This window comes from Nannospalax galili, unplaced genomic scaffold, assembly GCF_000622305.1.
Source record: "Nannospalax galili isolate Female #2095 unplaced genomic scaffold, S.galili_v1.0 scaffold18, whole genome shotgun sequence".
In the NCBI taxonomy this organism is placed as follows: domain Eukaryota; kingdom Metazoa; phylum Chordata; class Mammalia; order Rodentia; family Spalacidae; genus Nannospalax; species Nannospalax galili.
Genome location: NW_008346548.1, coordinates 9,876,503 through 9,904,089, shown reverse-complemented (window position 1 = coordinate 9,904,089; position 27,587 = coordinate 9,876,503). Strand labels below are relative to the sequence as shown.

The 27,587-nt window shown below is 41.7% G+C and overlaps 2 protein-coding genes across 4 annotated transcripts in view; one reads left to right on the top strand and one right to left on the bottom strand.

Annotated features, from left to right (window-relative positions):
- Slc49a4 (solute carrier family 49 member 4) overlaps window positions 1-13,036 on the bottom strand; it is a 145,050-nt gene extending 132,014 nt beyond the window's left edge. Inside the window, exon 1 of the mRNA XM_008842951.3 lies at window positions 12,343-13,036. Coding sequence (XP_008841173.1) covers window positions 12,343-12,676 — 334 coding nt within the window. The 5' untranslated portion in view covers window positions 12,677-13,036. The remainder of the gene's footprint in view (window positions 1-12,342) is intronic.
- Window positions 13,037-13,722: 686 nt separating this feature from the next.
- The window catches only part of Hspbap1 (HSPB1 associated protein 1), a 78,660-nt gene continuing 64,795 nt past the window's right edge, over window positions 13,723-27,587 (top strand). The window contains exon 1 of one of the 3 annotated variants that reach the window (XM_008842948.3): window positions 13,723-14,048. In XM_008842948.3, coding sequence (XP_008841170.1) covers window positions 13,985-14,048 — 64 coding nt within the window. In that variant the 5' untranslated portion in view covers window positions 13,723-13,984. The remainder of the gene's footprint in view (window positions 14,049-27,587) is intronic. The other 2 variants (XM_017800574.2, XM_029568227.1) reach the window with 2 other exon arrangements.

Below are 27,587 nucleotides of genomic sequence, written 5' to 3'. Positions count from 1 at the left end.
CCTTTAAAAAAGACCTCCATTTCATCATTAAAATACATAGTTTCATACAGAAAAATTCATTTTTAATGTAATTGACACTAAGATGTTTGCACATGCTTGTCTGATCTCTATATATCTGATTATTACGAGTCACAGTCAGTCACTTTCTGAGCTCCTTGGCATCTGAGCACGGATATAAAGTCATCAGGTAGATTTCAATGATAATGTTTTTTGCATCTACTAATTATTAGGGAGGAAACTTTTATGCTTTGAAGAATTATTATTATTTTTTTATTTATTTTTTTTCTAAACATGCTTTCTTTAATGCTTTGGGCTGCCATAGTATCTTGTATTTCTTTACTTTTTCTCTAAAGCTTCCTTCTCCCAGCCATGTGGCTGCCACTCAGCCACGTGTCTGACCTCTATGTAGGCTCAAAACCTGCATGGCTTCGAGGTTTTCTTTCCTTCTCCCCACCATTCCACTCCTCAAGGCAGCTGCCAAGATTACCAGCTTGCCTGCCCTGAGGATTTTTCTTTAAGATTCTAATAAAATTGTCCTAAACCTTCCATTTGGGTCCATTCTTAAATTCTTTTATGAATGAGACTAAAGGCCCTCTAAGGGACACTCTTTCTTCCCATTTCACTGACAGAGGAGAATAGAGTTTGTTGGCAGCTTTCACACTTTTTAAAGCCCCAGACTCATCCTGCTTTTTCACTTTTGTCTGAACTTCAGGAAGACTACAGTAAACATCATCTTCCAAAGCTTCCTGTGCAAAATTGCTGATCCCCATTGTTCCAATACTGTTCTCTGTTGTTATCCATTCATGTTTTTCTGTGAATTTATGCACCAAGAGCAGGGTGGATACGGTGCACAGCACTCAGAGGGTGGTGGTGTGCAGTGTCCAGGCCCACAGGACACCAGGAAGGATCCTGCAAGCTGCAGGCGGTGGGCTGTGCTGCTCCTCCCATGCGCAGTGCCATGATCACAGGGGTTTCGAGGGTTGATGCACTGCATCTCTGCCTGCTTCCCTCCTTCAATCTTTTTGAACACATATGGTATATTTATAGAGGTTTTTACATTCTGACTGTTGGGATATATGCCACGTCAACTTAAGGAACTGCCTGCCTTTTCCTTTTCGATGGTTTTCTACTTTTTGTGCTTTTCTCAGTTGAGCCATGCCCTATAGATCTAGAAAGTTCTCTGAGGTTTCCTCTTCTTTGGTACTCTTCCCTAAGAATTTAATTTTTGTTGGCTTCTTTGAATTCTTTTTAAAATATCTGTTGTGTGTGTGCACGTGCAAATTCCACAGCACACATGTGGAGGTCAGAGAACAACTTGCAGCTCTCACTCACCGTATGAATTCCAGTAATTGAACTTAGGTCTTCTGGCTTAGCAGCAAGTGCCCTTACCATCTGAACCATCTCATCAGCTCAAGAAAGAGCTAGGTTCTAACTCTCCTATTCGTGTTTTGAGCTAGGATTTCATGGAACCCAGGTAAGTCAGGAGGCAGCTGAGGTAGAGGATAACCTTGAACTCTTGATCCTCCTGCTCCTACCTCCACAGTGGCTGAGACCACAGGCCTGTGTGCCACCATTCTGATTTAGGTGGTACCAGGGACTGTGCCCAGGGCCTCTAGTATGCTAGGTGGTACCCTAACAACTGAGCTACATCATCAGTACTGAATTCACAACTGTCTCTTCAACTTAGGAAAAAGTGATGATCTCCATCTTTGCACTGCTACATGTGTGAAGGTGAAACAATCACAGAGACCATTGTCTTGCCCTGTTGTTCAGTATCTGAGAACCATTGTGCTATAATACTTTTGTTGTTGTTTTAGTTTAGTTTAGTTTTTTTCTTAATGGAAGGTAAATTTAGTTTCTGATTTTGCCATCATGGCCAAACCAGCCTTCGATCTATTTGATCTGATATAATATCTACTACTCCATGCTGTGGTTGTTTACAGACTACCACACATCTACCTCCCTATCACTCATCCTAACTGTCTGAAGATATCTTTGTTGGAAGTAAAATCTGAGGTCCAAGGACTCCATCAATATACAGACAAAGTGAAAGTAACTCAGCAGTCAGATCCTGCAAGCACACAGGACCCTGAAGCTTAATAGGCTTGAATCCCTAATGCAAGAGGACTGTGTATTTTCCCGACTGGCTGGGGTCCAACCTCACAGTCTTTCCCCATTGTATAGTTTAAAAGAATGGGTGCAAAGGGAGGAGGAAGAGCTCTACTGTCCCAGGCTATCAGGTTTGGGAATACATCAGGGCCTCTTCTTAAACAAAAGTCTTAAGGGTGTGGTAGGGTTAAAAAATCAGAAAGTGGTGGCTAGTGCCTTTAATCCCAGCCCTCAGGAGACAGAGGCAGGTGTATCTCTGTGAGATTGAGATGGTTCACATCATGACTTCCAGATGGACTGTCAGTCACTAGGGAGACCCTGTCAAAAAAACAACAATAAAAACAAAAACAAAAACAAAAGAAAAAAGTTTTTTAAAAGATCAGAATTCTTTGTCATCAACCAGGTTGCACAGGGTTTGAAAGAAAAGACTAATATTTAATGTTTCTTACATCTTGTTTCATTATTACTCCCTCTAACAGCACTTCTTTCACAAATCTGGCAGTTTAAATTCCACTAAACAATGCTTTAAATCTTGACCTCTGAGTTCTCTGGTCTCTTATCCATGATCATGTCCTCCAACCTATCTCAGCCATCCACTCTCCTGGTTATATTTGCCTTTTTGCCAGAATTACATCCATGACATAATCTGCATTTTAAGTACTCAGTTTTCAGGTATGACCTCCTCTTTCACACACATTCCCTCTCACACACTACAAATGACAATAAAATTTTTGCCTTATGAGGAATGGCAATTGAAGAGTCTACTACATTTTTCTCATCCATCTAAGGATGCTTTCTTTTCTCTTGACCCAGCTTAGATTCCATGGTCCCTTGTCATGCCACTCTCAACACAACCCTTTATTCTTGGTATGGATTTTTTTTATCCTATTTGTTAGGGTTCCAAACAGCAGCAGCTTCCCCCCATCCCCAACAGGGACCTACAGACTTTGGAGCCCAAAAATGGGAACTTAGCTGATAAGCACCTTGACCTTTGAAGTCAAGGGAAACAAACTCTGCTGAGAAGCAGCCTGCCTTTCCTCTGACCTCCAAAGATAGGATAAGCAGATTCTACCTGATAACCAGAGATTTTAGAAGTTGTTTTTCTCTTATCTTAAGAGGGAAAAAGTAAACACTTCCAGACCCTAATCCTACCTGCTTTTCCTGCTTCCCCCTCCATGATTTCTCCTCCAAACATTCCTCCCTTCTACACCCTAAAGCCCCCCCCACATATAAAGTCCCAGCTCACAGCCCGTTGGCTGACATCTTTCCCTTCCCTTCCCTATCTTTCCCTTCCCTGCCCTTCCCTGCCTTCCCTGCCCTTCCCTGACATCTTTCCCTTCCCTGAGGGAAAGGTGCCCCGTGTGAAATAAATCTGTATCCCGCTGAGAATTCCATCTCAGATGCCTCGGTGCCTCCTTCATCCATCCGCTTGTGCTCTCCACCGCACGCTCTCTCCAATTTTTTACCTATCAGATGGTGCCGAAACCCGGGTCCCTGTTGGGGAGGGGGGGAAGCTGCTGCTGTTTGGAACCCTAACACTATTCACCCAGCACACGTGGCATTTATTATTATGCCAGCATCATAATCATCTGAATAAATATATTGACACTTAAACTAAAATTTTAAGAGTGGGCCTGAGCTTGGAGGACACTAGTTCCCCTAGCTATCTATTAGAATTGTCTGTCTCCTAGAACTGTGCAATGGATTGCTCTTGACCCCTCAATATGTGTAGATGGAGCTATCTGTGTCTTCATCCCACTGTCTCCCCAGATCAGGCCATGCCCATAACTTATTCAAAATGGTCTGTCCAGTTTCATTGCTCAAATTTGGTTCCACTCTTATTCTTCACTGACCATCTGGTCTCTTCATCCCTAGTTCACATTCATCCAAGAGTGATATGGCACCTTCTTGACCATAGCTATGCGATGTTGAAGTTTAGTCTGACTCCAGCCTCTGAAATTATCAAGCAGTTGGCCCAGGCTATGGGAACACATGTCCGCAGGACCCCAGGTTGTCTTGGCAACAGGTCATCATGTCCCAGAGTACACCTGCTAACTGCAGATTTATGGCTTCTGTAGGCTATGTTTGGCTTGCTTCTGCAACACAGTAATGCTGTTTAATAGAACAGAAATTGTCAAGGGCAATTTCCACCTGGAAGCTTGTGAACATAAACTTTTCACCCCTGGTTATGGTTTTTCTGTATAAAGCTTACCCTAAAACCAACTCAGGACTGCACTTGCATTCTGACACCTTGTATAGTCACTGGCAAGCTAATGAAAAACTCATTTGGCAAAACTTGGTCTGAATGGTCTTCTCTGGTGAAACACCTCACAACACAAGGTCACATGTTCTTTCCAAACTCCACTGTTTCCAATGGGTACGTGCAGGACTTGCAGCATTTAACATGTTAATTCTCAAGCACATACCCACAGTCATTCATTATCTTTTGGGGGAAGTACCAAAAGCATGGTTTTGCTAGAGTTAATTAAAAGTCATTAGTCCAGATTATGCCCAGTAATAAGAGTTGTTCCTACAGGCAAAGCTTATTTATATTCATCCCCCCTTCTCTCTCTCTCTCTCTCTCTCTCTCTCTCTCTCTCTCATTCTCCATTTTTGCCTGCAAAAGGAAACAAGGAAGAGGAAATAGTAAATCATGCTGACTGGTCTCACATCAAATTAATAATTAATCACTTAAAGCACATCTTCAATGCTGACCAAGAATCCAACTACAAACTTCTAATCTATGTGTTCTTCAGTTTCCTAGAAAATGTTTTGCAAGTTATTATCTCACCAATAATTGCTCCCTTATTCTCTCTTATCAAGTAATAGTGTTGTTCCTGATTTTCTGAGACATAAGAGAAAAATAACTCCCATATTTTCTCACCACCTACCACTTGCATCTATTTAATGTATACATTTGGTCTTCTGTTATTAATAAGAATTACCTACTAATGGCCAATTATCTACCTATGCTGTGAAGACTGCATCCCATCTTGGTTTTTACAAGGACATGGCTAAAGCAATTTCTCTCTTTCCAGTGTCAATGTTCCCTTTTCTCCTGTATCCATAATGATATTGCATTACTAAGATACACTATAATATCTTTTACCTAAAAAAAAAACAAACAAAAAAAAACCACTCTTGCTTCAAATTCACTTTTGCCCTTTTCAACACAAAAGCACAACTCTTACCTCAAAGAGAATAAAAGATAGTTTATTCTGTGACCATGGTGGCCCCAGAACACAGATTCACATTACTCCAAACTCCATGTTCCTACCTGGAAGCAGTTTCATGAAGTTTTATAGTAAAAGAACAAATAAAAGTCATAAATCAAGACATTTTTCAAATACACTGGTGGGAACATTAAGTAGGCAGATACAGCAAAAGAGAAAACTCAGCTATAGGCCTCAGATGCTATCTGGTGGTATTCTTAGTCTTTTGGTTGGTGGGAGCTATGGATTTGTTAAGTTAACACATTCCTAAAGTTTTTTATCTGTTAGTCACAAGACACTAAGCCAGAAATAGGGGTGGGCAAGGAGTGGCTACTTAGGAGCTAAAGATGGCCCAAGATAAATTGTAAATATGCTCTGGATCTGCAACATTCTAAACTCTCCGTAGTCTTTGAAGTGCTAATCAGTTGGTCAACCTTGCAGGAAGCTCGGTCCAAGATGCAGGATTTTTCTGGGAACTTTCATTCAACTTCTTGAAAGCAATGTCTCACTGTCTCCAATCCCTCTCTCCTATTTTATTTTGAACACACCCTACTACTCCAGTGAGACCATTCTTTCAAATGACAAAGATCTTCATGTTGCTAAATCCAAGACTCTATTCTATCCTCACTAGCTGGTTCTTTCTTATTTTCCAAATCTGTAAGCACTGGAATGCCCCAGGGCTCAGTTCTCTTCTGAATCTCCACCTCTCTCTAGGTCTCTTACCTAGACTTTAGATTCCACTCTAGCTGACAGTTCTCTGATGTTTCATACAGACCTCTTCATTGAACTCCATATTTATATACACAACTGACAGTTTAATCTGTCTTCATGAATATCTAATAGGCATTTCAAACCCTTGATCTCCATGACTTTTACCTCAAACTTCTCCCTTCCGTTAAGTTTTTTTCTCATTATTCCCTGTTCCTATACACCCTACTCACCATGCCCACTTCTCCCAAAGAGCTAAACAAGTTCTAATGTTAATCTGTAGGGACTGCAATGTTAGGACAACTTAGTATTAGAACATGAGCAACTTGATTATTTATAGTCTTGATTTTCTTAAGTTCCTGATACTATTTGTAAACTTTCTTTACAGAAGTTCCTAATGCTCTTTGTAAACTACACATCAAGAAGTTAAAAAAAAAAAATTCCAGGCAAGGTTTCCCTGTAGTTCCAGCTGCTCTGGAACTCACTATGTAGACCAGGCTAGCCTTGATCTCACAGATCCACCTGCCTTTGCATCCTGAGGGCTGGGATTAAAGGCGTGCACCACCACACCTGGATCATTCCATAATCTTAATACCCAAGTAGGGCAAAGTTCTGTTCTTCCTGTTACTACCACTAAAAAGTGGAGAATGTCTTAAACCTTCTCTCTTTACCTCTACATCTGACTCATCAACAATTCTGGTAAGTCTACTTTCAACATACATCTCCTGTCTAATCTCTCCTAAATCTTCCACTGCTCCCACCTGGGCTGGAAGCCAGTTTGGCTCCATCTCCCACCTGGGTTTTTCTGCTAGCGCAACAAACATGCGCACTCCTGCATTTGTTCTCAGGACAACAGCAGTCCTGGTTTATGCCTCCATTCAAAGCCTCAGGATGAGCCCTCACTCTAAGCAGCCAAGTCCCCACAGCAGCCTATGCCCGGTCTGCACCTGCTTCTCTAGGTCTCTCATCTGTCTCCAACCATTCTTCCTGTCACTGGCCCTACTCCAGCCTCACAGGCCTTACTGCTCTTTCTGGTATAAGTCTAACAAGGCAGGACCTTTGTGTTTGCCATTCACTCCCTTTCCCCAAACTGCTTTGTGCAGATTTGACATATCAGGCTTCCTTCTTCCTTCAGGTGTCTTCTCAAACATACCTAGTAAGTGAGATCTTCCACATTACTTTACACAAACTAGAAAACACTGGATCCTGTGCCTTTCCTTCCTTACTGTGCTTTTATATCCTGACATATTGCTACAGATTATGACATATTACATGCTACACTTTCACACTCTGACATATTAAATATTGAATTTAAGTTGCTTCTTGATTTTCTCACTAAATGTAGACTCAGGAGGGCCTTATCTCCAGTGCTCAATATGCACTTGGTTGCTGTTTCTTGCCGCTTTCTCAGTCTGGTTTCCAGGATACACTAGCCATTGGCTCTCCTACTATCTCACTAACCAGGTTTTCTGTTTCCTTGCTGGTAAATGAAAAGAGGTGGAAAGGTACAACACCCATCTTAGGAAGACAACAGGCTTCCCAGCTAAGCCAGTTGAAGCCTGGGGCAGCATGAAGACAAGACAGTTACACCTCCCATGGAGCAACCTACTGAAGGTTGAGAACCTGACCTGTTTGTATGCAGTTGGGACGCATGCAGCAGGACAGCAAACTTTATGAAAGCTTATTAGTTTGCTCCCACTGAAAAGGAGAACTACTTCCTAAAAGAGAGAACTCTTTCTTTTTTGTGTTTGTATACATGGAGAGAGAGAGAGAAAGAGAGAGAGAAAGAGAGAGAGAGAGAGAGAGAGAGAGAGAGAGAGAGAGAGAGCCCGAAAGAGCACATGGGTATATGGAGGACATTGATTGACTTCAGGTGTGTTTCTTGAGTGCTTTCAACCTTACATATTGAAGCAGGGTCTCTTATTTGAATCGGGAGCCTGCTGATTCAATACTCTAGCTAAGCCTGCCCTGGTGATCCTCAGACTCAAACCAGCTGTCACACAAATCAAGCAGCCACACCGATCCAGGTAGGTGCTGGGGATCTGAACTCTAGGACTCACACTTGTGTGGCATGTGCTTTAACCCACTGAGTCATCTCCTCAGCTCAAGTAATAACTTCTTAATTCATTTTTTTTATTGCTTCAACCAACAGAAAATACAAAATGGAATTCACCATACAGGTATAGGAACTATGAAACAACCCCCAAAGCAACTGTTTTCTGAAGGGAATAGTACTTCTAATTTATCTGGTCATGGATGATAGAGGCACTCACAGTAACAAGTTAAAAACTAACATTTTGGGACTGGAGAGATGGCTCAGAGGTTAAGAACACTGACTGTTCTTGCAGAAGACCCAGGTTCGAATCCCAGCACCCACATGGCTGCTAACAACTGTCTGTAACTCCAGTTCCAGGGGATTGGACAGCCTCTTCTGTCTTCCGTGGGCACTGCACGACATGGGTGCACTTACTTACATGCAGGCAATACACACATACACATAAATTAAAAATAATAAATATTTTAAAAACTAACGTTTTGTACCACAAAAAACGTTGGCTAAACTTAAAGAATAGTAATGAAAATGCTTCTATTGAAAAAAGAAAAGTAAAAAGAAACTACAAAAACCTCACTTTTGGGGGCTGAAAAGATGGCTCAGCAGTTAAGAGCACTGGCTGTTCTTATAGAGGACATGGGTTCGATTCCCAGTACCCACATGGTGGCTAACAATCATGAGTAACTCCAGTTCCAGGGGAATTCAAGGCCCTCTTCTGTCTTCCGTGGGCATTGCATGACATGGGTGCACTTATTTACATGCAGGCAATACACACAAATTTAAAAAAATAGTATTTAAAAAAATATTATTTTCTCTGTTGAGCCAGAATTATGGGAGGCCTATTTTGAACTGAGCTCTTACACAAGGACCTAACAGACCAAACCAATCCAAAATAGAGTAACTCATATTAAAACTCAAATTAAAACTTTAAGTAGCTAAATCACAAAACAAACCAGTTTTTCCTAAAAACAGGCGATTCCTACGTGAGCTAATACAATAAGAAAATCCCTCTGATTTAACTTTTACATGAAAGTGGCCAGCAGCAGTCTGATGTTTTTTCTAGTCAAGACTTTTTTCTATTCTGTTTTCTTGTTTCTGAAATCCATTGTTCCCAGTGGGAGAGTTTATCCTATTTTGTGCAAGGTACCTGACTCACCAATCACAAATAAAAGTTTAATACAACTACAATTAAACTCTTAATTTTCTTTTATTTTATTATTGGGGGTGGGAGTGTGTGTGGTGTAAGAAGGTGTGTGTGCTGTGTACAGATGCATGTGGAGGTCAGGGAAGTGTTGGGTGCCTTTCTCTATCGCTTTCCACCTTCATTTTCTGGTTTTTTTTTTTTTTTTTTTTTTTTTTTTTTTTTGAGACAGTGTCTCCCTGTAGTCCCAGCTCCACCTTAATTTTTGAGGCAGACTCTTTCACTGCATCTGAAACTTACTAGAGCTCCAGGAATCAGCCTGTCTCTGCCCCACAATGCTGAGGTTACATTTGTGACGCCATGCTCAGCTTTTACATGGGTGCTTGGAGATTTGAACTCTGGTCCTCTTGCTTTCTCAGCAAACACTCTTACCTAATGTACCATTTCCCCAGCTCTCTAATTTTTGTCTTTTGACACCTCTTAACTTGGCCAACTTTTAAAAGAATGACTAAGGAATTTCCAGATTGGAAGAAAGTAGGCTGAATCTTAAAACAGAAAGGGGTGGTGGGAGGGACACTGATGAACCCAAGTAAAATCTATAATTGAGTTTAAAGGCAAACAGAACAGAGATAATCTCCACCCAGTCCTTTTTTAGACTCCTATGCCTAAGTACCTGCTTTTGCTGAAGTTCTACACCAGTTAAGACACACCCTTCCACCACTACAGACCATTCATTGGTAGAAGGTTCCTTGTACTGCCTGGAGTTACATTCATTGTAGATCTTACTTTTAGAACTATCAGCATTAAGTTAAATGCTCTTTTACTTAATCTTCACATATCCTATATATTCTGCCTCAGTTTTTGGGGGGAAGGGGGGCAGGTAACTCCAGTTGTAACCCCACCTAGCCTGGAACTCATTATGTAGACCAGGCTGCCTTGATCTCAGAGATCTGCCAGCCTCTGCCTCCTGAGTGCTGGGATTAAAGGCATTTGCCAGCATACCCGGTTCTGCCTCAGTTTTTAAAGCTTTATTTTAAATTTCATGTTTTTTACACTTTTTATCATTCTTGTCACACAACTTTTAGAGTATTCTAGTTGTCCAAGCTCTTAAAATCAATGCTTGGGACTAAATGCTATTGTAGAGTTATCAAAGTATTTTTCTTCTTGTTTTGGATACTAGTGTGTTAGAACAGTCCTCTTTTTAGCAGCTATATCACATGTTGATCATAAATGAATTCAGTCTCTTCTATGTGGATTGCTGTGGAAGAACCATCAGGATGAGAGGGTACACAGCTGTGAACACCACCTTGGTATTCTGTTCTGCCAATAACAAATCTTTTGAATGCTACATTGTGCCTGACAATCACAACTCCATATCAAAGTTCTACTTTCTCTGGTCAGAGTGTTTGTGTACCCTTCATTCCTATGCTGAAATTCTACCCCTTAAATTACTGGATTAAGAGGTGGGGGCTAAGCTGGGCATGATGGTGCACACTTTTAATCACAGCACTCAGGAAGCAAAGGCAGGCCCATTTCTGTGAGATCAAGGGCTAGCCTGGTCTACATAGTGAGTTCCAGGCCAGCAAGGGCTACAGGGAGAGGCTATCTCAAAAACAAGCAAACAAAAAGAGGTGGGGCTTGGGGGGTGAAATAGGGTTATGTGGGTAGGGCTCTCATGAATATGGTTAATGCCCTTATAAAAGAGGCCCCACTGGAGAGATAGCTCAGCAGTTAAGATCACTGGTTGCTCTTACAGAGGACCCTCTCATCCTGATGGTTCCTTCACAGCAATCCACATAGAAGAGACTACAAAATTGGTAACAGAATTCATTTATGATCAACATATGATATAGCTGCTAAAAAGAGGACTGTTCTAACACACAAGCATAGTATCCAAAACGGGTTCAGTTCCCAGGATCCACATGGCAGCTAACAACTGTCCATAAATCCAGTTCCAGGGGATCCAACACCTTCTGATATCTGCAGGCATTGCACAACACACATGCATACAGGCAATACACTCATACGCATAAAATAAAAATAACAAATAATTTTTTAAAAAGAGGCCCCAGAGAGATCCCTGGCCATTTCCCTTATGAAAGATTACAAAGAAAAGATCATTGTATAGAAAGGGTGCTCAGCAGACAAGGATTCTGCCTAGCCCTTCACCTTGGCCTTCCCAGTCCAGAACTGTTAGAAATAGATTTCTGTGTTATCAGTTTATGGCATTTTGTTACAGTAGACCCATAGACTAAGACAAGGTTCCAAGACTGACTAAAGAATTCATTTCAGCATAACTTACAAAAGATTGAACAGAAACTATAACAAAGCAGCTCTCAATCATTATCCAACTACATACCTAATTAATCTCGCACAACAGCCTCCTGAGGGTAGATGGACACTACCAGTCATTTACCCATACTTAGGCGGGATAATTTAACATTCTGAATATCTGAAACCCTGTGGTCTTCTCCCCATCTCACAGAATCAGCCACAAGAGGCAAAGTGAGATGTTCAGTACCTCTCTCTGGAAGACAGCCTTCACCTGCTGACTTATCTGAGAGTCATAAACCTTAACTGAGAAAGTCACCTGGGCGCACGCACAAATTTTAAACTGGGGAGCACTGCCTTCCAGAAACCCAAGCGTCAGCTCTGTTTCCCAATAGTTCTTTCAGGGCCGGAGTCACCTATTATACTAAGCCAACTCACTACTTCCTTACCCATGGGCATCATCAGTCTCTCTTCTGACCTTTCATCCTCAACATCCCTAAATCCATTTTAAATCAAAGCATTAGTCATTTTGTCAGATATCGAAAACAGCACGTGCCCTGGGACGCTCTGATGTCTCCAAATACACAAATCGTTAACATTTAATCATCATTTAAATCCCTAACATTGCACAAAGAGCCATGAAAAAAACATCAGTAGTTGGAAAGCAGCCTCGCCCTACTTGCTGCTTTGGGGACAGAGGGTTCCCGAGTTAGGATGGGGATGCCAGCGACAGTCGCTCACCTCGCACAACCCCTAAGACCAAGCCCAGGGAGCCGCTGGCAGGCCCGGAGCCTGGCAGGTGCGGGCTCGCGGAGTGACAGAGCGAGCAGGTGTCCCGACCCCCTTACCTCTCTTGTCCATCAGCCACATGAAGGCGAAGCAGGGCAGGAAGCCGATGGGCCCCCAGAACACTAGCAGCGCGATGTCCCAGCTGGAGAAGCCGTAGGCCTGGCGCGCCGAGTTCTGGATGGGGCCCCAGGTGTTCCAGACCAGGCCCTGCGCGAACGCCAGCAGCGAGAAGAGCAGCAGCACCAGCCAGCGGCGCCCGTACACCCGGCCAGGGCCCGCCACGGGCAGCGCGGCCGCCGCCTCCCGAACCCTGCGCGCAGCCCCGGGCACAGGCCCGAGCCCGGGCCCCAGCAGCGGCTGCCGTTCCTCCTCGCTACTCCACCCGGAGCCCATGGCGCCACCGCCCAAAGGCCCTGCCCGGAGCGTCCCCGTGGCCGCCGACACTCAGGGCTCTGACTGGCGGGTAGAGTCGGAGCGGGAGCCCGAGCCGGAGCCGTAGCCGGAGCCAGAGCCCGGCGCTGGTCCTGATCCTCTGTCTGCCGTCCGCGTCTGCTGCGCCTGCGCCGCTAGAGCCGCGGGAGGCGGGGAAGGAGGCGAGGCCGTCAGCCCTTCCCACAGGAGAGGGGTCGCGAGTGGGACCCCCAGGGATGGAAGAGGCCGAGGAGCGCCGGCCCTGACGGGGAAACACCAGCGAGGCTGGAGCCCGGAGGCTGAGTTAGCCGGGTTGCTGGAGGAAGTGCCCAAGTTTACATCACGTGTCTAATAAATCGCTGACCTCAGTCCACTTACCCCAGGGCTTGCTTCTATATTGGGCTTTGGGTTTTATTAGGATTCTCACCAGAAAGGGGCAGGGTAAAATAGAGACGCAGCAGTCTCGTGTCATTGAAATGTTTTTTGAGACAATAGGTGCTGTCTAGTTTTATGTTATCCTTCGTCCTACGTATCCAATATTATAAACTAGTCAATTTCATTCATATATATATGAAAGATAGTCTTCTACCCATTTTTGTTTTGTCACTCAAATGGCTAAGCAATAAAGATTCTATTAAGGTTGAAAGCTAGTGACCTAATTTTATCTCCTGTTTACCAGATGTAAACAGGAAAGCATGGCATGGGGGCTCTCCGGACCACGCTGCCAGCCATTAGTTTGTTTTGATGTCCAAATCCAGAAGCCCGCCAGCTGTCAGTGTCCTTGAAAACTTAAGGAATTTGACTAGGGAAATAAGTCACAGGGAACGTGAGCAAGAGACACAGCTTGAGGTTCCAATTCCAGAGCAGCCAGGAACACCAGCCTTGGGTGATCTTGAGCGAGAGGAGCCGGTGGGCGGGGAGGATGGGCGGGGTGGATGGGCGGGTGTCCAGCGCGCATCCCCAGCCTCAGAGAACGGCAAACCATCCCCTAAACGCCCAAGTCCCATTGGGTGGGAACAAGCCAAGGCGGAAAACAAAGACCAGACTGGACAAAGACGAGAAGCAAGAAGGAAGCTAAGACCACACGACCGCAACGCCACCGCCCAGCCCACGTGCTCGTTGCCTTTCAACAAGCAAAGAGCAAAACAAGCCGGCGTGGCCGCGCCCAGCACCGTCACGTGACCCCGGGGAGCGGCGCTTCCGGCGGAGGCGAGGCCGAGTACCACTTCCTCCTGTGTGCAGGCTGCACACCCAGGTGGGACCTGCGCGACCCCCAGATAAGCGGTAACCATGGCAACAGGCTGTGCAGCCAGCGGTCAGGCGACCCAGGCGGCGGGGGCCGAGGGGGTAGAAGGTAGGTGCCCAACGTAGACACCCTAGCGCCCCAACCCCAGTTGCCCACACGTGGCGGTCCACTGGAACCCCATCTTGTCTCAGCCACCCACTGTGCGTTAGGCCGTGGGGAAAGTGACTTGTCTCAGTGAGTTAGACTTTTCACATGGTGCCATTCAGACTTCTAATTGCATACAAGCTCGCTGTTCCTCCACCGCGTCAGTGCTGTGGCTTATGCAGGGATATTTTGAGTGTAAGTGGATTAAAATTAAAATTTGTGACATGGAACGCACTGTTGAGATAATTGGAAGTAATCCGGAACTGTGGTGAACAAGGATTCTGAGGTTTTGGTCTTTCTCTGTGGCACTCAGTTTTAGTGAGCAGATGACATTGGAGATTTCACTCAGCCTTTGGTGAGATTGCAGTTTGCGAGGCGCTGTCCTGTGTACCGCCGATTCAGAGACTTTTGAAATTTATCCAAAGAACTTAGTGCATGAAGGAGCCTAAAAGGAAAAGAATGACTAACACGTGGTCTCTTGACTACTATCCGATCTAGTACACTGATTGGATGAGGTATCGCTGGTCGGGGTTCTGGAGGAACAGAAGAGCGTGAAGTGGGTATGTTTGGAGAGCAAAACGTTTTGCATAGACTGGGAGAATGTCCATTCCCAGCCTTCCTACCCAAATACGTGATAGCTTCCCACTGGCTCCTGAACTTGTTACACTTCCAATCTATTAACCCTTCCATTTTCTGACCACCTACCCCCATCCATGTCATAATTTGTCATTATAAGCTCTGTCTTTAAAAATATACCCCATCCTCTGGTTCATTCCTGTGCTTTAATTCTGAAAAACAACAAAATTTTCCTCCAAATGAACATAGTGCTCTCTTTACTCCTATGTCTGTTTGACTGAACTTTGATGGAAAAAGTCCTGCACTAATTGTTGGTGTAAAATGAAAATGGCCAACCTCTTGAATATTGACTCTCACCCTTCTGGTCTAGTCTAGTATAAGGACTTTCTCTTAATACCAGTTCCTGGAATTTCAGTTTGCACTCAGCCAGCTGATAACTTCACAGGCCAGGTTAATTCTGCATCTAATCTGTTTTATGGTCCTGCACTAGCACACCCTAATCCAAATTATTTATTTTATTACTACTTTGTGTTGTGGGAACCCTAGTCTAAATCTTCCAAGTTTTTAATTTGATTCATTTTTTTAGGGGGCGTGCCACTGTGGAGGTCAGAGGACAACTTTTGAGTAAGGCATGATCTTGTTTCTCTTGCGCTGAGTGCTCCAGACTAGCTGGCTGGTGATCTTTCCGGCAATTCTCATATTTCTGCCTCTCCGTGAGAGTGCTGAGATTACAGATGTGTGCCACTGCTTCTGGCTTTTTATGTGGGTTCCAGGAATCGAACTCAGCACATACCTTTTCCTCCTGAGCCATCTTGCCCACCCCAAATCACCCATATTTTTTACCTGAATGCCACCTTTACCCTTCTGATCTGTGTGCCTTGCCTGTTTATTTCTTGTGCCTCTCCAGTTTCTTCACTATTCAGCAGCAAAAAGTGATACTTCCTTACCTAAAATTCTTTAATGACTTGCATTATACTTGGAACCTAGAATAAAATCCAAACTCCTAACCCTGGCCTACCAAAATCCTTCTGGGGTCTGCTGATGTCTCTAAGCATGATCTCTCTTGTTTTAAAATTTAATTTTTAATTAGCATATTAACAGGTTTCCTTCTGACATATTCATACATACTTAATTTTGTTAATTCTCTCTCCAACCTACTCCTCTCACCTGTCTCCCAGCCTCGTCTCTATCCCAGTGAGTACCCTTCATCCCAGTGAGTACCCTCCCACCCCCAGTATTCCCCATTATCACATATTCTGTTACCCTTGCCACTCTCTTCCCTTCAAGCCTCTTTCTTCCCTCTCATGGGCACCTTTCTAGTGTCCTGGCCTCCTTTCCTCCTAAATACACATATGTAAAAATTACAAGCTAGAATCTGCATTTAATAGAATTTCCAGATCCATCCATTTTTCTGAAGATTTCTTAATTTTGTTTTCTTTATGGCTGAATAAAATTCTACTGCATAATATATGCAACATTTTCATTATCCAATCATCCATTGATGGACATCAAGGCTGATTCCATTGCCTGGCTATTGTGACTAGAGCAGCAGTGAACATGTATGTGCAAGCATCTCTGTAGTAGGATGTAGAATCTTTTAGTTCTATGCCCAGGTGTGATATAGCTGGGTCATCTGGTAGTTCTGTTTTTAGTCTTTTGAGAAACCTCCACACTGATTTTCAAATGGCTGTACACAGTGTAGACTCCCATCAGCAGTAAATAAGGGTAACTCTTTCCTCACATCCTTTTGTTGTCATTTGTTTTCTTGATAATAACCTTTCTGACTGGGATGAGATGGACTCTCAAAGTAGTTTAATTAGCATTTCTATAATGACTCAGAATATTGAACAGTTTTAAAATATTTACTGGCCATTTGCATTTCTTTTCAGAATTGTCTGTTCAGTTCATTGGCCTAGTTAAGGTGTTTAGTTTCTACAGTATATTATACATTGACTCCTTGTCTGAAGTATAGCTGGGAAAGATTTCCTCCCATTCTGTAGGCTCTTTGTTCACTCTGCTGATTGTTTAGTTGTGCAGAAGGTTTTTCATTTCCTTATGTTTCAGTCCCAATTCTTACAGCTATTTTCTGTTCTGAGCAATAGCTCTTGGACTCATCCCACCTCCTGCTTGTCACTTATCTGGTTTCTTACTCTTCCAATTTCAGTGTTCAGCACCTGAGACCTCACTAATACCAAACCTATCTGAAACAATCACTGGCTTTCACCACCCTTAGGTAACTAATACTGCATCCTGTTCCGTCACCACCACACTTAATCTGTAATCACTGGGCTTATTCCATTGGCTATTAAGCACTTTGAAGGGAAAAAACAAAACAAAACAAAAACCTCTGTTTCATTTACCACTGAGTGTCCAGAAGCAATTACAATATCAAGCACATAATAAATGCTTGTTGAGAGCATAAGGGAACCCTAGCCTAGTGTGGTGGTGCACACTTGATCCAGTCATGTGGATCTAGATGAAGAGTTCAAGACCAAACTTGGCTACATAGCAAGTTTGAGGCCAGACTGGACATAAACTCTGTCTCAGAAAAAAAAAAAATAGGGGCCAGTGAGATGACCCAGTGGGTAAACTGAAAGCAATCTATGTGAACCTGGTGACCTGAGTTCAATCCCCAGAACCTACTTAAAGGTGGAAGGAGAGACCTGATACCACAGAGTTGTCCTCTGACCTCCACACATGATCTGTGGGACACATGTGCCACTATACACAATTTTTTTTTTTTTGTCATTTTGAGACAGGGTCTCCCAGTAGCCCCAGGAGGCCTGGAACTCACAGAGATCCACCTGCCTCTGCTTCCTGAGTACTGGGATTAAAGGCATGCGCCACCATGCCCAGCTTACAATTTTTTTTAAAAAACAAATGACCCTGAGCCATACCTATGTCCCTCAAGGGCTTCAGGGGGCTGCCATCCCTGCCCTTGTTTCTCAGGACCTCTTGACTGTCTCTTATCTGGTCCACTTGACTGTGTCATACCAGCTACAAGCTCTCTTTCTCCTCTTCCTCCATGCTTCAGGCGTTGTCACATTATCCTTAATCTTCCTTTTAAACTCAGCATCTGTCCTCACTGCAACATATATGAGCATTCTGCAGTTCTCAGCATGGGCCCTTTTCCCCTACTACCCATAGTGTTAGCTCCTGCATCATTGAGAAAAGAAGGTTATTAAGCTGAGCGTGGTGGCACATGCCTTTATTGCCAACACTTGAGAGGCAGAGGCAGAGGCAGGCGGATCTTTGTGAGTTCAAGACCAGCCTGGTCTACATAGTGAGTTCTAGGCCAGCTGGGTCTCCTGGGAGACCCTGTCTCAAAAAGACCAAAAAAAAAAAAAAAAAAAGTTGTTGGGAACAATGTTGGACTTTTATGTGAAGATACAGCATCTAGGTATGAGAGCATGATGTAAAAGAAGGCATCAGGCATGCAGCTGGGAAAGGGAAGCTTTTAAATATTTCACAGTATTCACATACATAGATCCATTCTTTTAAAAATTTTAAATTATACATGAGTGTGGGGGGTATGCCCGTGTGTACAGATGCTCTTGGAGACCAGAGGTGTCCAATTGCCTGGAACAGGTGGTCGTGACTTGCCTGATGTGGGTGCTGGAAACTAGACATGGGTCCTCTGCAAGAGCTGTGCACACTTTTGCTGCTGAACCATCTCTCCATCCTTTTAAAATGTATAAATCAGTGGTTTTTAGTATGTTCACCAAGTTGTACAGCTGCCATTACTATCAATCCGAAACATTTCATCACTTCCCGAAGAAACCTGGTACCATCAGCAGTTGCTCCCTATTTCCGCTTTTCCCTAGCTCCATGTGACCACGCATTTATTCTGCCTCCATAGAGTTGCCTATTCTGGACATTGCATATAAGTGGAGCCATGCAATTTGTGTTTCATTTCATGTCTGACTTCTTTACCAGAATGTATTTTCCAAGATTCATCCATGTGGTGTACATATGTGATACTGTTCCACGCATGTTCCAAGACCATATCTTGTCTATCCATCAATTGATGGATATTAGAATTATTACTTTGGGGCTACTACAAATAGTGCTCCTATGGTGAATGTGTGTGTGTGTGTGTGTGTGTGTGTGTGTGTGTGTGTGTGTATACATAAGCCTTAAGTTCTCTTAGACATATATCTAAAAGTAGAATTTCTGGGTCATATAATAACTCCATGTTAAAATTTTTTAGAAAAAAAATCAATTGATTCTTTTTTAAAAATATGTTTATTTTGTTTTATGTGTATGAGTGTTTTGCCTGCTTGTATGTAAGTGCACTCATGTGTTCAGTGCCTTCAGATGCCAGAAGAAGGTGTCAGATCCCTTGGAACTGGAGTTATACACAGTTGTTAACTGTCATGTGGGTCCTGGAACTGAACCCAGGTCCTCTGCAAGAGCAGCCAGTGCTCTTAACTGCTGAACCATCTCCAGCCCAAAATTACTCATTCTTATCTGAAGTTGTAAGGAGTTAAAAAGACTGATTAAAGAGATGGCTCAGCAGATAAGAACACTGGTTGTTCTTGCAGAAGACCCAGGTTCGAATCCCAGCACTCACATGGCAGCTAACAACTGTTGGTAACTCCAGTTCTGCAGCCATTGCATGACACACGTGCACTTACCTACATGCAGGCAATACATGCATACACATAAAATAAAAATAATAAAATATTTTTTTAAAAAAAGACTGATTAAAAGTATGGATCTGCTTCCTAGAAAAATGCAGCATATACACCCATTTTTTTCAGGTACGCTTATATTTCATATTGAAGAACAGTTTGAATTCTCTCTCTCTGGAATATAAAACAGTGGTTAGACTCAGTACATTGCTGAAAATGAGGTTTGAGTTCACTCATTGAAGAAAACATTTTGCTTAGGGCATGCTGGACATAACAGGGGCTTGCTTTCAAATATGTGGGATATTTTGTTTGAAGTAATCACTTAGAAGTTGTTTAAAACAAACATAAAACTTCTTCCTATCAAGAAGCAGCTCAAACTCCAAGTATGAGATGTTGCTTGTAGGATCACACAGTGGTTGAAACACTTGAGAGAAATTAAAAAGTTGCCACTCTCTGAGTCTGATTCTGCCCTTCACACGGACATTATTATGTTGGACTTTTGTGTTTTCAGTTGTAGACAACCTTATGCATCTATGAAGAATGTTAATTCTTAGTCTTCTTCCAGGCCTACTCAAGAAATACCTCTTTCAGAGTTTCCACAGAGCTGATGCTCTTATGAAACTGGGTTCACTTCTCTTCAGACACCGTACTCTCCCTATCATTGTTCTCATGCTAAAAGGAAGCAGGCAGAGAGAGGAGTTTAAAGAAAGCAAAAGCAAAAAAGCCATGTGTACATATCTGAGTCATAACATAGCTAAAAGTCCTTGTATTCAGTAGCAAGAGATATGAGAAAGAATACTGTTGATTTTTTTTTTTTTAAATTTAGCAAAACCATGTCATAATCTGGGCACGGTGGTGCATGTACCTTTAGTCTCAGAACTCAGGAGACACAGGCAGGCATATCTCAGTGAGTTTGAGGCCATAGTGAGTTCCAGGACAGCCAAGGCTACATGGTAAAACCCTGTCTCAAAAACTAAACAAAACCTGTCCCATAAAATTTATCATTGTCTTGGTCCATTTGTGTTGCCATAAAAAAATGCCATAGACTGGTTAATTTATAAACAACAGAAATTGTTCACAATTCTCTAGACTGAGGAATGGAGACTCAAGGAAGGCACTGGCTTTCTTTGTGTAAGGAGGCCTATGCCTTGTTGCCACATCCTCTGAAAGGGAGGAACTGTCTTTACATGGGCAGAAGAGCAAAGAGCAAGCTAATTTAATGCAGCATGAAGCCTTTTATAAGGGCTTTAATTTCACCTGAAGTAAGAGCCATACAGCCTAACTACCTCTTAAGGATATCACTTCTTAAGGACTACCACATTAGGTACTGGCATTTAACATCTGAATTTTGGAGGGATGCATCCAAACCATAGCAGCCATTTAAGTGTATAGTTCAATAATGTTAAGTAGACTCATGTCAAAGTGGAAGAAATTTCAGAACTTTTTCCTCTTACATAACTCAAATTGATACCCATTAAACAACTCCCATTTCCCTTCCTCCTACTGCTGGTAACCACCATTCTGTTCTCAGTTTCTAGAAATGTGACCACTTTAGAACCTCACTTAAGCGGAATCATGCAGGATTTCGTTTTATGACTGTTTTGTTTTATTTAGTCTTGTATCTTAAAGATCATCTACATTGTAGCATAGGGCAGGGGGTCTTTCCCTGTTCCTCCTGAATGCCATTCCAAGGTTTGGACCTGTAGTGGACATTTAGATTGCTTCACCACTCACTTAGCTGATATAGTAGTGCTGCTGGAAACGTGGATGCACAACTCTCTGATGTTTGAGGCCTTCCTCTTGAACATATTCAATGAAAAGTAAGGTGAACTAACCAACTACTTTTATTTATAGAAAATCTTAGGAGAAGCTGAAAAAATTTTGGTGGAGATTTTGAGATACTATGAAGCTTTCAGAAAGAGCAGTGTATTTTGAGATTTCCTTTATTTCTAGTGTTAGCCTAATATAAAATGCAGATTTACCTCTCTTTGCTTTATTTATTTATTATTCTTTATTTGTAACAGGGTATCCCTATATCCCCAGCTGGCCTGAAACTCACTATGTAGACCAGGCTGGCCTCCATCTCATAGAGATTCACCTGCCTCTGCCTCAGAGTACTGGGACCAAAGGTGTGTGCCACCACTCCACTTCTGACTTTTCTTTGTTTTAGATTTAAAAATCAGTATTATTTGTCAACTTACAAGTTTTTCTTTTTCTTTTTGGTCTTTTTGAGACAGGGTTTTCCTGTAGCCCCAGCTATCCTGGAACTCACTATGTAGACTAGGCTGGCCTTGAGATCCTCCTGCTTCTGCCTCCCAAGTGCTGGGATTAAAGGCATGTGCCACCATGCCCAGCTACTTATAAGTTTTTTTATGAGCCATTTATGTGTGTGTGTGTGTGTGTGGGTGTGGGTGGGTGCGATTTGTATATATGTGTTTATATATGCATGTCTGCATGTGTGTAGGCACATGTGTGTGCTGCTAAGCATGTACATAAAACATGTACATATATGCATATGCATGTTTGAGGCCCAAAGTTGATGTCAGGTGTTTTTCTCAATCACTCTCTGCCTTATAAGACATGGTCTCTTGCTGAACCCAGAACTTGCTGTTTTGGTTAGTCTGGCCAGTTTGTCTGAACTCCCTGTCTCTGCCTCTCCTGGCTGGGATCATAGGTGGGCTGCCATGACCACCTAGTTTTTACATGGCTTCTGTGAATCTGAATTCTGGTCCTCACACTTGTGTGGCAAGTGCTTTACCTGCTGAGCCATCTCCTCAGCCCCTTATAATCCAGATAGCAAAGTCTCTGAGTTAACTGGGCGAGAATTACTAGTGTAAGTGGGTAGGAAGAGTCTAAAAGGTGCCTGAGTCTTCGACAATTGTTTAGTCTGTGTCTGAAGCATGTGTTCACTCCAAGTTTGGCATTGACATGCTTAAGTCACAACAGCCTCACCGTGAACATTTGGGGTTTCTTCAGTCCTTAAAATTCAAAAGACTTGACAGTTTGTCATTCTGCTCAAGCATTATGTTACTTTTCAGGAGTGCTTTCTTGGTTTTTGTTTAAAGTAAATTGTCTTTGATATAAGGTTGCTCTTCACTCTTTAGTACTAATACGTTTTATTTCTTTTTTAGACAGGGTCTCATTGTATAGCCCAGGCTTGCTGTGAACTCACAGTCATCCTGCCTGAGTGCTGGGATTACAAGCATGTGACAACCATGCCCAACCCTAATTCAGTCATCTTGTGAAATGTGATTCTTACCAGGTTTTTAGACCTGACCCAAATGATCATTATTTTTCCCTAATAGCTACCATTCCAAGAGTTTTGAAATTTCATGTATACATAATTGTCAAATTAATGAAGCTATCATACATGTATATAGTCAGAAATAAATTCTCTCCTCTTGCCAGAAAGCCAGCTTTTTCTTTTTTCTTTTTCAATTCATGCTGTGTGCTCTGGGGATTTTCTGTATCATTATTCTTATGTTACCTTCTGAACATCCTATTTATTTATTTTTCTGTTAGTATTTCTCATGTGAGAGGCAAGCTAATTTCAACATCTGGATCTTTGTCTTTGTAATATTCTAGCAGCATTTGGAAATTAATCTGAAAACTTGATAGGTATTCCTTATTCATGTCTTAAAATCTAAATTGTAGATATAAACATAAGTCTGATACTAATTACTAAAGCCAGATTACTAGCAAATTCAGAGAAATTAGGTTTCAAAGTATCTTGTACTTTGTATGAAGGTTTTTGTTTCTGAAAAAAAGGCAATTCACTTTTTGATGACATTTCATTTCAGCTGTTCCCAAAGAATTAATAATAACCCATAGTTCAACAAATGGACGGACTATGCTGTTTGAAGAGAGAAGGATTATTTTATTGTACAGCACCTGGATGAGTAACCTGGTTTTTCAGTAGTTTCTAGGTCATCTAGTTAGGAATCACTGCTTGTTGCAAGTTTAGAACTAAATACATTTATCTTTTAAAGACTGTGGAGGTCACTTCAGAGTTTTATAGCTCTTTTCACATATGCTGGCATGTAACGACTGGGTATATCCCTAGGCTATTTAGTTAATAGAATGTAGCCTTGCATTCTTTAAAGGGAATTGTGAGACTTAAACTTGCTAATTTAATGGCCCAGTTCATTGTTAATTAAAGTATAAGAAACCAAATTAGTTTTATCTCACAACCAGCTGATTGTTTTGTTTCACTTATGGACCTGAAATTCTGTAATATGAGCTACTTTCCTATTATGGTGACCATCCAATTGCCCTTTTTTAAAAATGATTTATTTAATAACCACATACTTAGAAGAAGCATTTCATTACAACTGCATTGACATATTCAATAACAGTTTTCTGAGCTACGGTACATCTCTTTCAAAATTGGCTGTATATTTTTAGGTTTACAGATGAATTATTACGCTTGTACAGTCTTTTACTCATTATAAACTCTATAAGACATAAAATTAAATAAGGTTTTACCCTTTAAAAAAGATCTCCATTTCATTATTAAAATCTAAATACACAGTTTCATACAGAAAAATTCATTTTTAATGCAATTAACACTAAGATGTTTGCACATGTGTTTCTAATCTCTCTATATCTGATTCCTACTAATCACAGTTGGTTACTTTCTGAGCTCCTTGGCATCTGATCATGGATCTAAAGTCATCAGATAGATTTCAATGGTAATGTTTTTCACAGCTACTAATTATTAAGGAGCAAATTTTTATGCTTTGAAAAATTATTATTTTTTTAATTTTAAAAAAAATTTAATAATGACATGATTAGAAGAAGCATTTCATTACAGCTTTAACATATTCAGTAACAATCCAGATCAAGGATACATCTCTTTCAAAAGTGGCTGTAAATTTTTAGGTTCACAGTTGAATTAATACAGTTATACAATATTGAACTCAGTATAAACCCTGTAAATTATAAAATTGAATGAGTTTTTACCCTTTAAAGACGATATCCATTTCTTTTAAAATATGCTGTATCCTACATTTTTAATGCTACTAACACTTAGATATTTGTACATGTCTTTAATCTCTATGCATCTGATGATTACTAATCACAGTCGGTCACACTCGGATCCTTAGTACCTGAGTATGGATGTAAAGTCATCAGGTAGAGTTCACTGGTAATGTTTATCACCTCTGCTATTTAACATAAAGTAAATTTTTATGCTTCCTCCTCAAATACGTCTTTTTAAAAATTTGTTGATTTTTCTGTGTGTATATCATACAGAACATCCCACAGGGTCTTATTCATCTATATACCCACCTCCCAAATGGCATCCTACCAAACCCGCCCCCCTCCCACATACTGGAGCCCATATACTCTGTCATCCCTGTTACTGTCCACTGTGTTGTGGACACTCCCAGCCATTCTCCACTGCTTGCCATCTGCTGAATCTAGTCAGCCTATCTAGAGATCCTTGTTTTAGGAAGATCAGCTGTTCCTCATCCAGCACCAATCAGTTGTCAATATTCCTCTAGATAAGATTGGGGTCTGCTGTTCATTTTCCTAGTTCTACGCTGAGTTACTGCCTGGGAGTCTCCTGCACCACCTTGGCCAATAACTAAAAGAAAGCTATCACCTGTCTGGTATTGTTTCTTGTTATGTAGGCTTTAGCTATACATATGGACTCTTAAAAATTATATTGACCCCATTAATCCTTGGTTATACTTTCCTTTGGGGTGTTTAAGATGCTACAATTGGCCCAGATAAAACACTCTTAAGGTTGTTGAGGATCTGTTCCTTAAGGGGTAACATGAGCTTGGGAGGAGCCCCTGGCTCCTTTCTTTTACCAGTTCCGTCTATGTAAAGATAAGTCAAAGGTCCTACTCGATCATGGCTGGCTTTGCTTGGTAGCATGGAGGAAATGTTTCCTCTGTGTTGACCCTCCTCATTGTAGACTGGACACTGGTTCAGGTCCATCTGGTGTGGTCTCCCCTACCTCCTTGCTCAAGAGGACAGGTGACTCACCACAGTTGCAGGACATCTTGAGAGATGCTCATAGTCCCCTGGAACTTAGTCAACCTAGGAGGGCAAGGAGCAAAAACTGTCCTTTATGTCTCCCTGACCAAATTAGTATAGACTTCAAAGTATGGCTGTTAAACATCCAAGAAGGTTAGTTCCACCAGTCTGGTACTTTTAATTACTATATGCCATGGAAATGGAGCTTGGGCAAAGACCAAATGCTCCCAGATAAACCTTCCGTAGGCATATATTACATTCTTTGATCTGGTTGTATGTATAATTTGTCAGTAGGTTGTTGGCCTAATGTGGTTCCCTCTGGTTTTCTAAAACTAGCTAGGTATTGTTTATCTCTCACATTGTCTAACCCTTCCACCATTGTTTCCCCATTTAAGGTGCCCCCCTTTCTTCCATTACTCCCTTAATAATACCCTTCTCCTATGGTCCCACCTCTCTTGAGCTCCTTCTTTCCCTTTATCCCCTAGGCTCCTGGTATAACCTTCCCTCCCCCTCCCCTTACAATAACCCCATTATTATCCATTTCTCCCTTGTTAACACCTGTTTTCTACTGTTCTTCTCTTTCAGATTCTTTTACTTGCCTAGTTCCTCTTCATTATCCTGGTTCCTGTAGTTATGTCTGGATACATATTCACTTATAAGGATTTGGTGCTAGGATCCACATTATGAGGGAGAACATACACCTTTTTTTGTTGTTGTTGTTGTTGTTGTTTTGTTTTTTTTTTCTGAGTCTGGGTTACTTCACTTAGTACAACAGTTTCTAGTTCCATCCATTTACCTGCAGATTTCATGATTTCATCTTTCTTTACTGCTGAATAAAATTCCATCATATAAATGAACCACATTTTCATTATCCACTCATCAGTTGAGGGACACTTAGGTTGCTTCCATCTCTTAGCTATTGTGAAAAGAGCAGCAACAAACATGGCTGTACAAGTGTCTCTGAAATAGGATGAGTTCTTTGGGTATATGCCAAGGAGTGGTATAACTGGGTCAAATGGTAGGTTCATTTGTAAGAGTTTTCCACACTGCTTTCCATAGGGTTGAACAAGTTTGCAGTCTGACCGGCAGTGGATGAGGGTTCCCATTTCCCCACATCCTCTCCAACATTTGATATCATTTGTGCTCTTGATCTTAGCCAGTCTGACTAGGGTAAGATGAAATCTTAAAGTGGTTTTTATTTGCATTTCCCTAATTACTAGTGATGTTGAACACCTTTTAAGATGCTTCTTAGCCATCTTTATTTCTTCTTTTAAGAACTCTCTGTTCAGTTCCTTAGTCCATCTTTTAATCGGGTTACTTCCTTTCTTGATAGTTTGTTTCTGGAGTTCATTATATATTCTAGATGTTAAACCTCTGTCAGACCTGTCACTGGTGAAGATTTCCTCCAATTCTGTGGGTTTTCTCTTCACTTCCTTGGTTGCTTCTTTTGATGTACAGAAGCTTTTTAGTTTAATGAGGTCCCATTTGTTGATTCTTGACCTTGTTTCCTGGGCAGTTGATGTCTGGTTTAGAAAATCCTTTTCTACACCTATATCTTGTGGGTTATTGTCAATGTTTTCTTCTAATACTTTCAGAGTTTCAGGCTTCACATTGAGGTCTTTGATCCATTTGGAGTTGACTTTTGTGAAAGGTGAAAGATAGGGGTTTAGTTTCATTCTTCTATAGGTGGAGATCCAGTTTTGTCAGCACCATTTGCTGAACATGCTGTCTTTCCTCCAGTGAATGTCCTTGGCTCCTTTGTCAAATGTCAGCTGGCTGAAATTTGCATTTGTTCATATTTGGGTCTTCAATTTTGTTGGTCTATGGGTCTCTTTTTGTGCCAGTACCATGTTGTTTTTATGACTGTAGCTCTGTTATAGAGCTTAAAATCTGGTATAGTAATCCCCCCAGCATTGCTCTTAGTTCTCAGGGTTGTTTTGGCTATCCGGGGTCTCTTGTGCTTCCATATGAATCTTAGGATGGTTTTTTCCAATTCTGTGAAAAATGTCATGGGGATTTTGATTGGCATTGCATTGAATCTATAAATGGCTTTTGGCAAGGTGGTCATTTTCACAATATTAATTCTTCCAATCCATGAGCATGGGTGGTCCTTCTATCTTCTGATGTCTTCAATCTCTTTCTTTAAAGATTTAAAATTTTCATTGTAGGGCTCTTTAATGTTGTTGGTCAAGTTTATTCCAAGATATTTTATTTTTTTTCCAGCAATGTGAATGGGAGTGTTTCCATGTACTCTTTCTCTGATTGCTTGTTATTGGTATATAGAAAGGCTACAGACTTTTGTAGATTA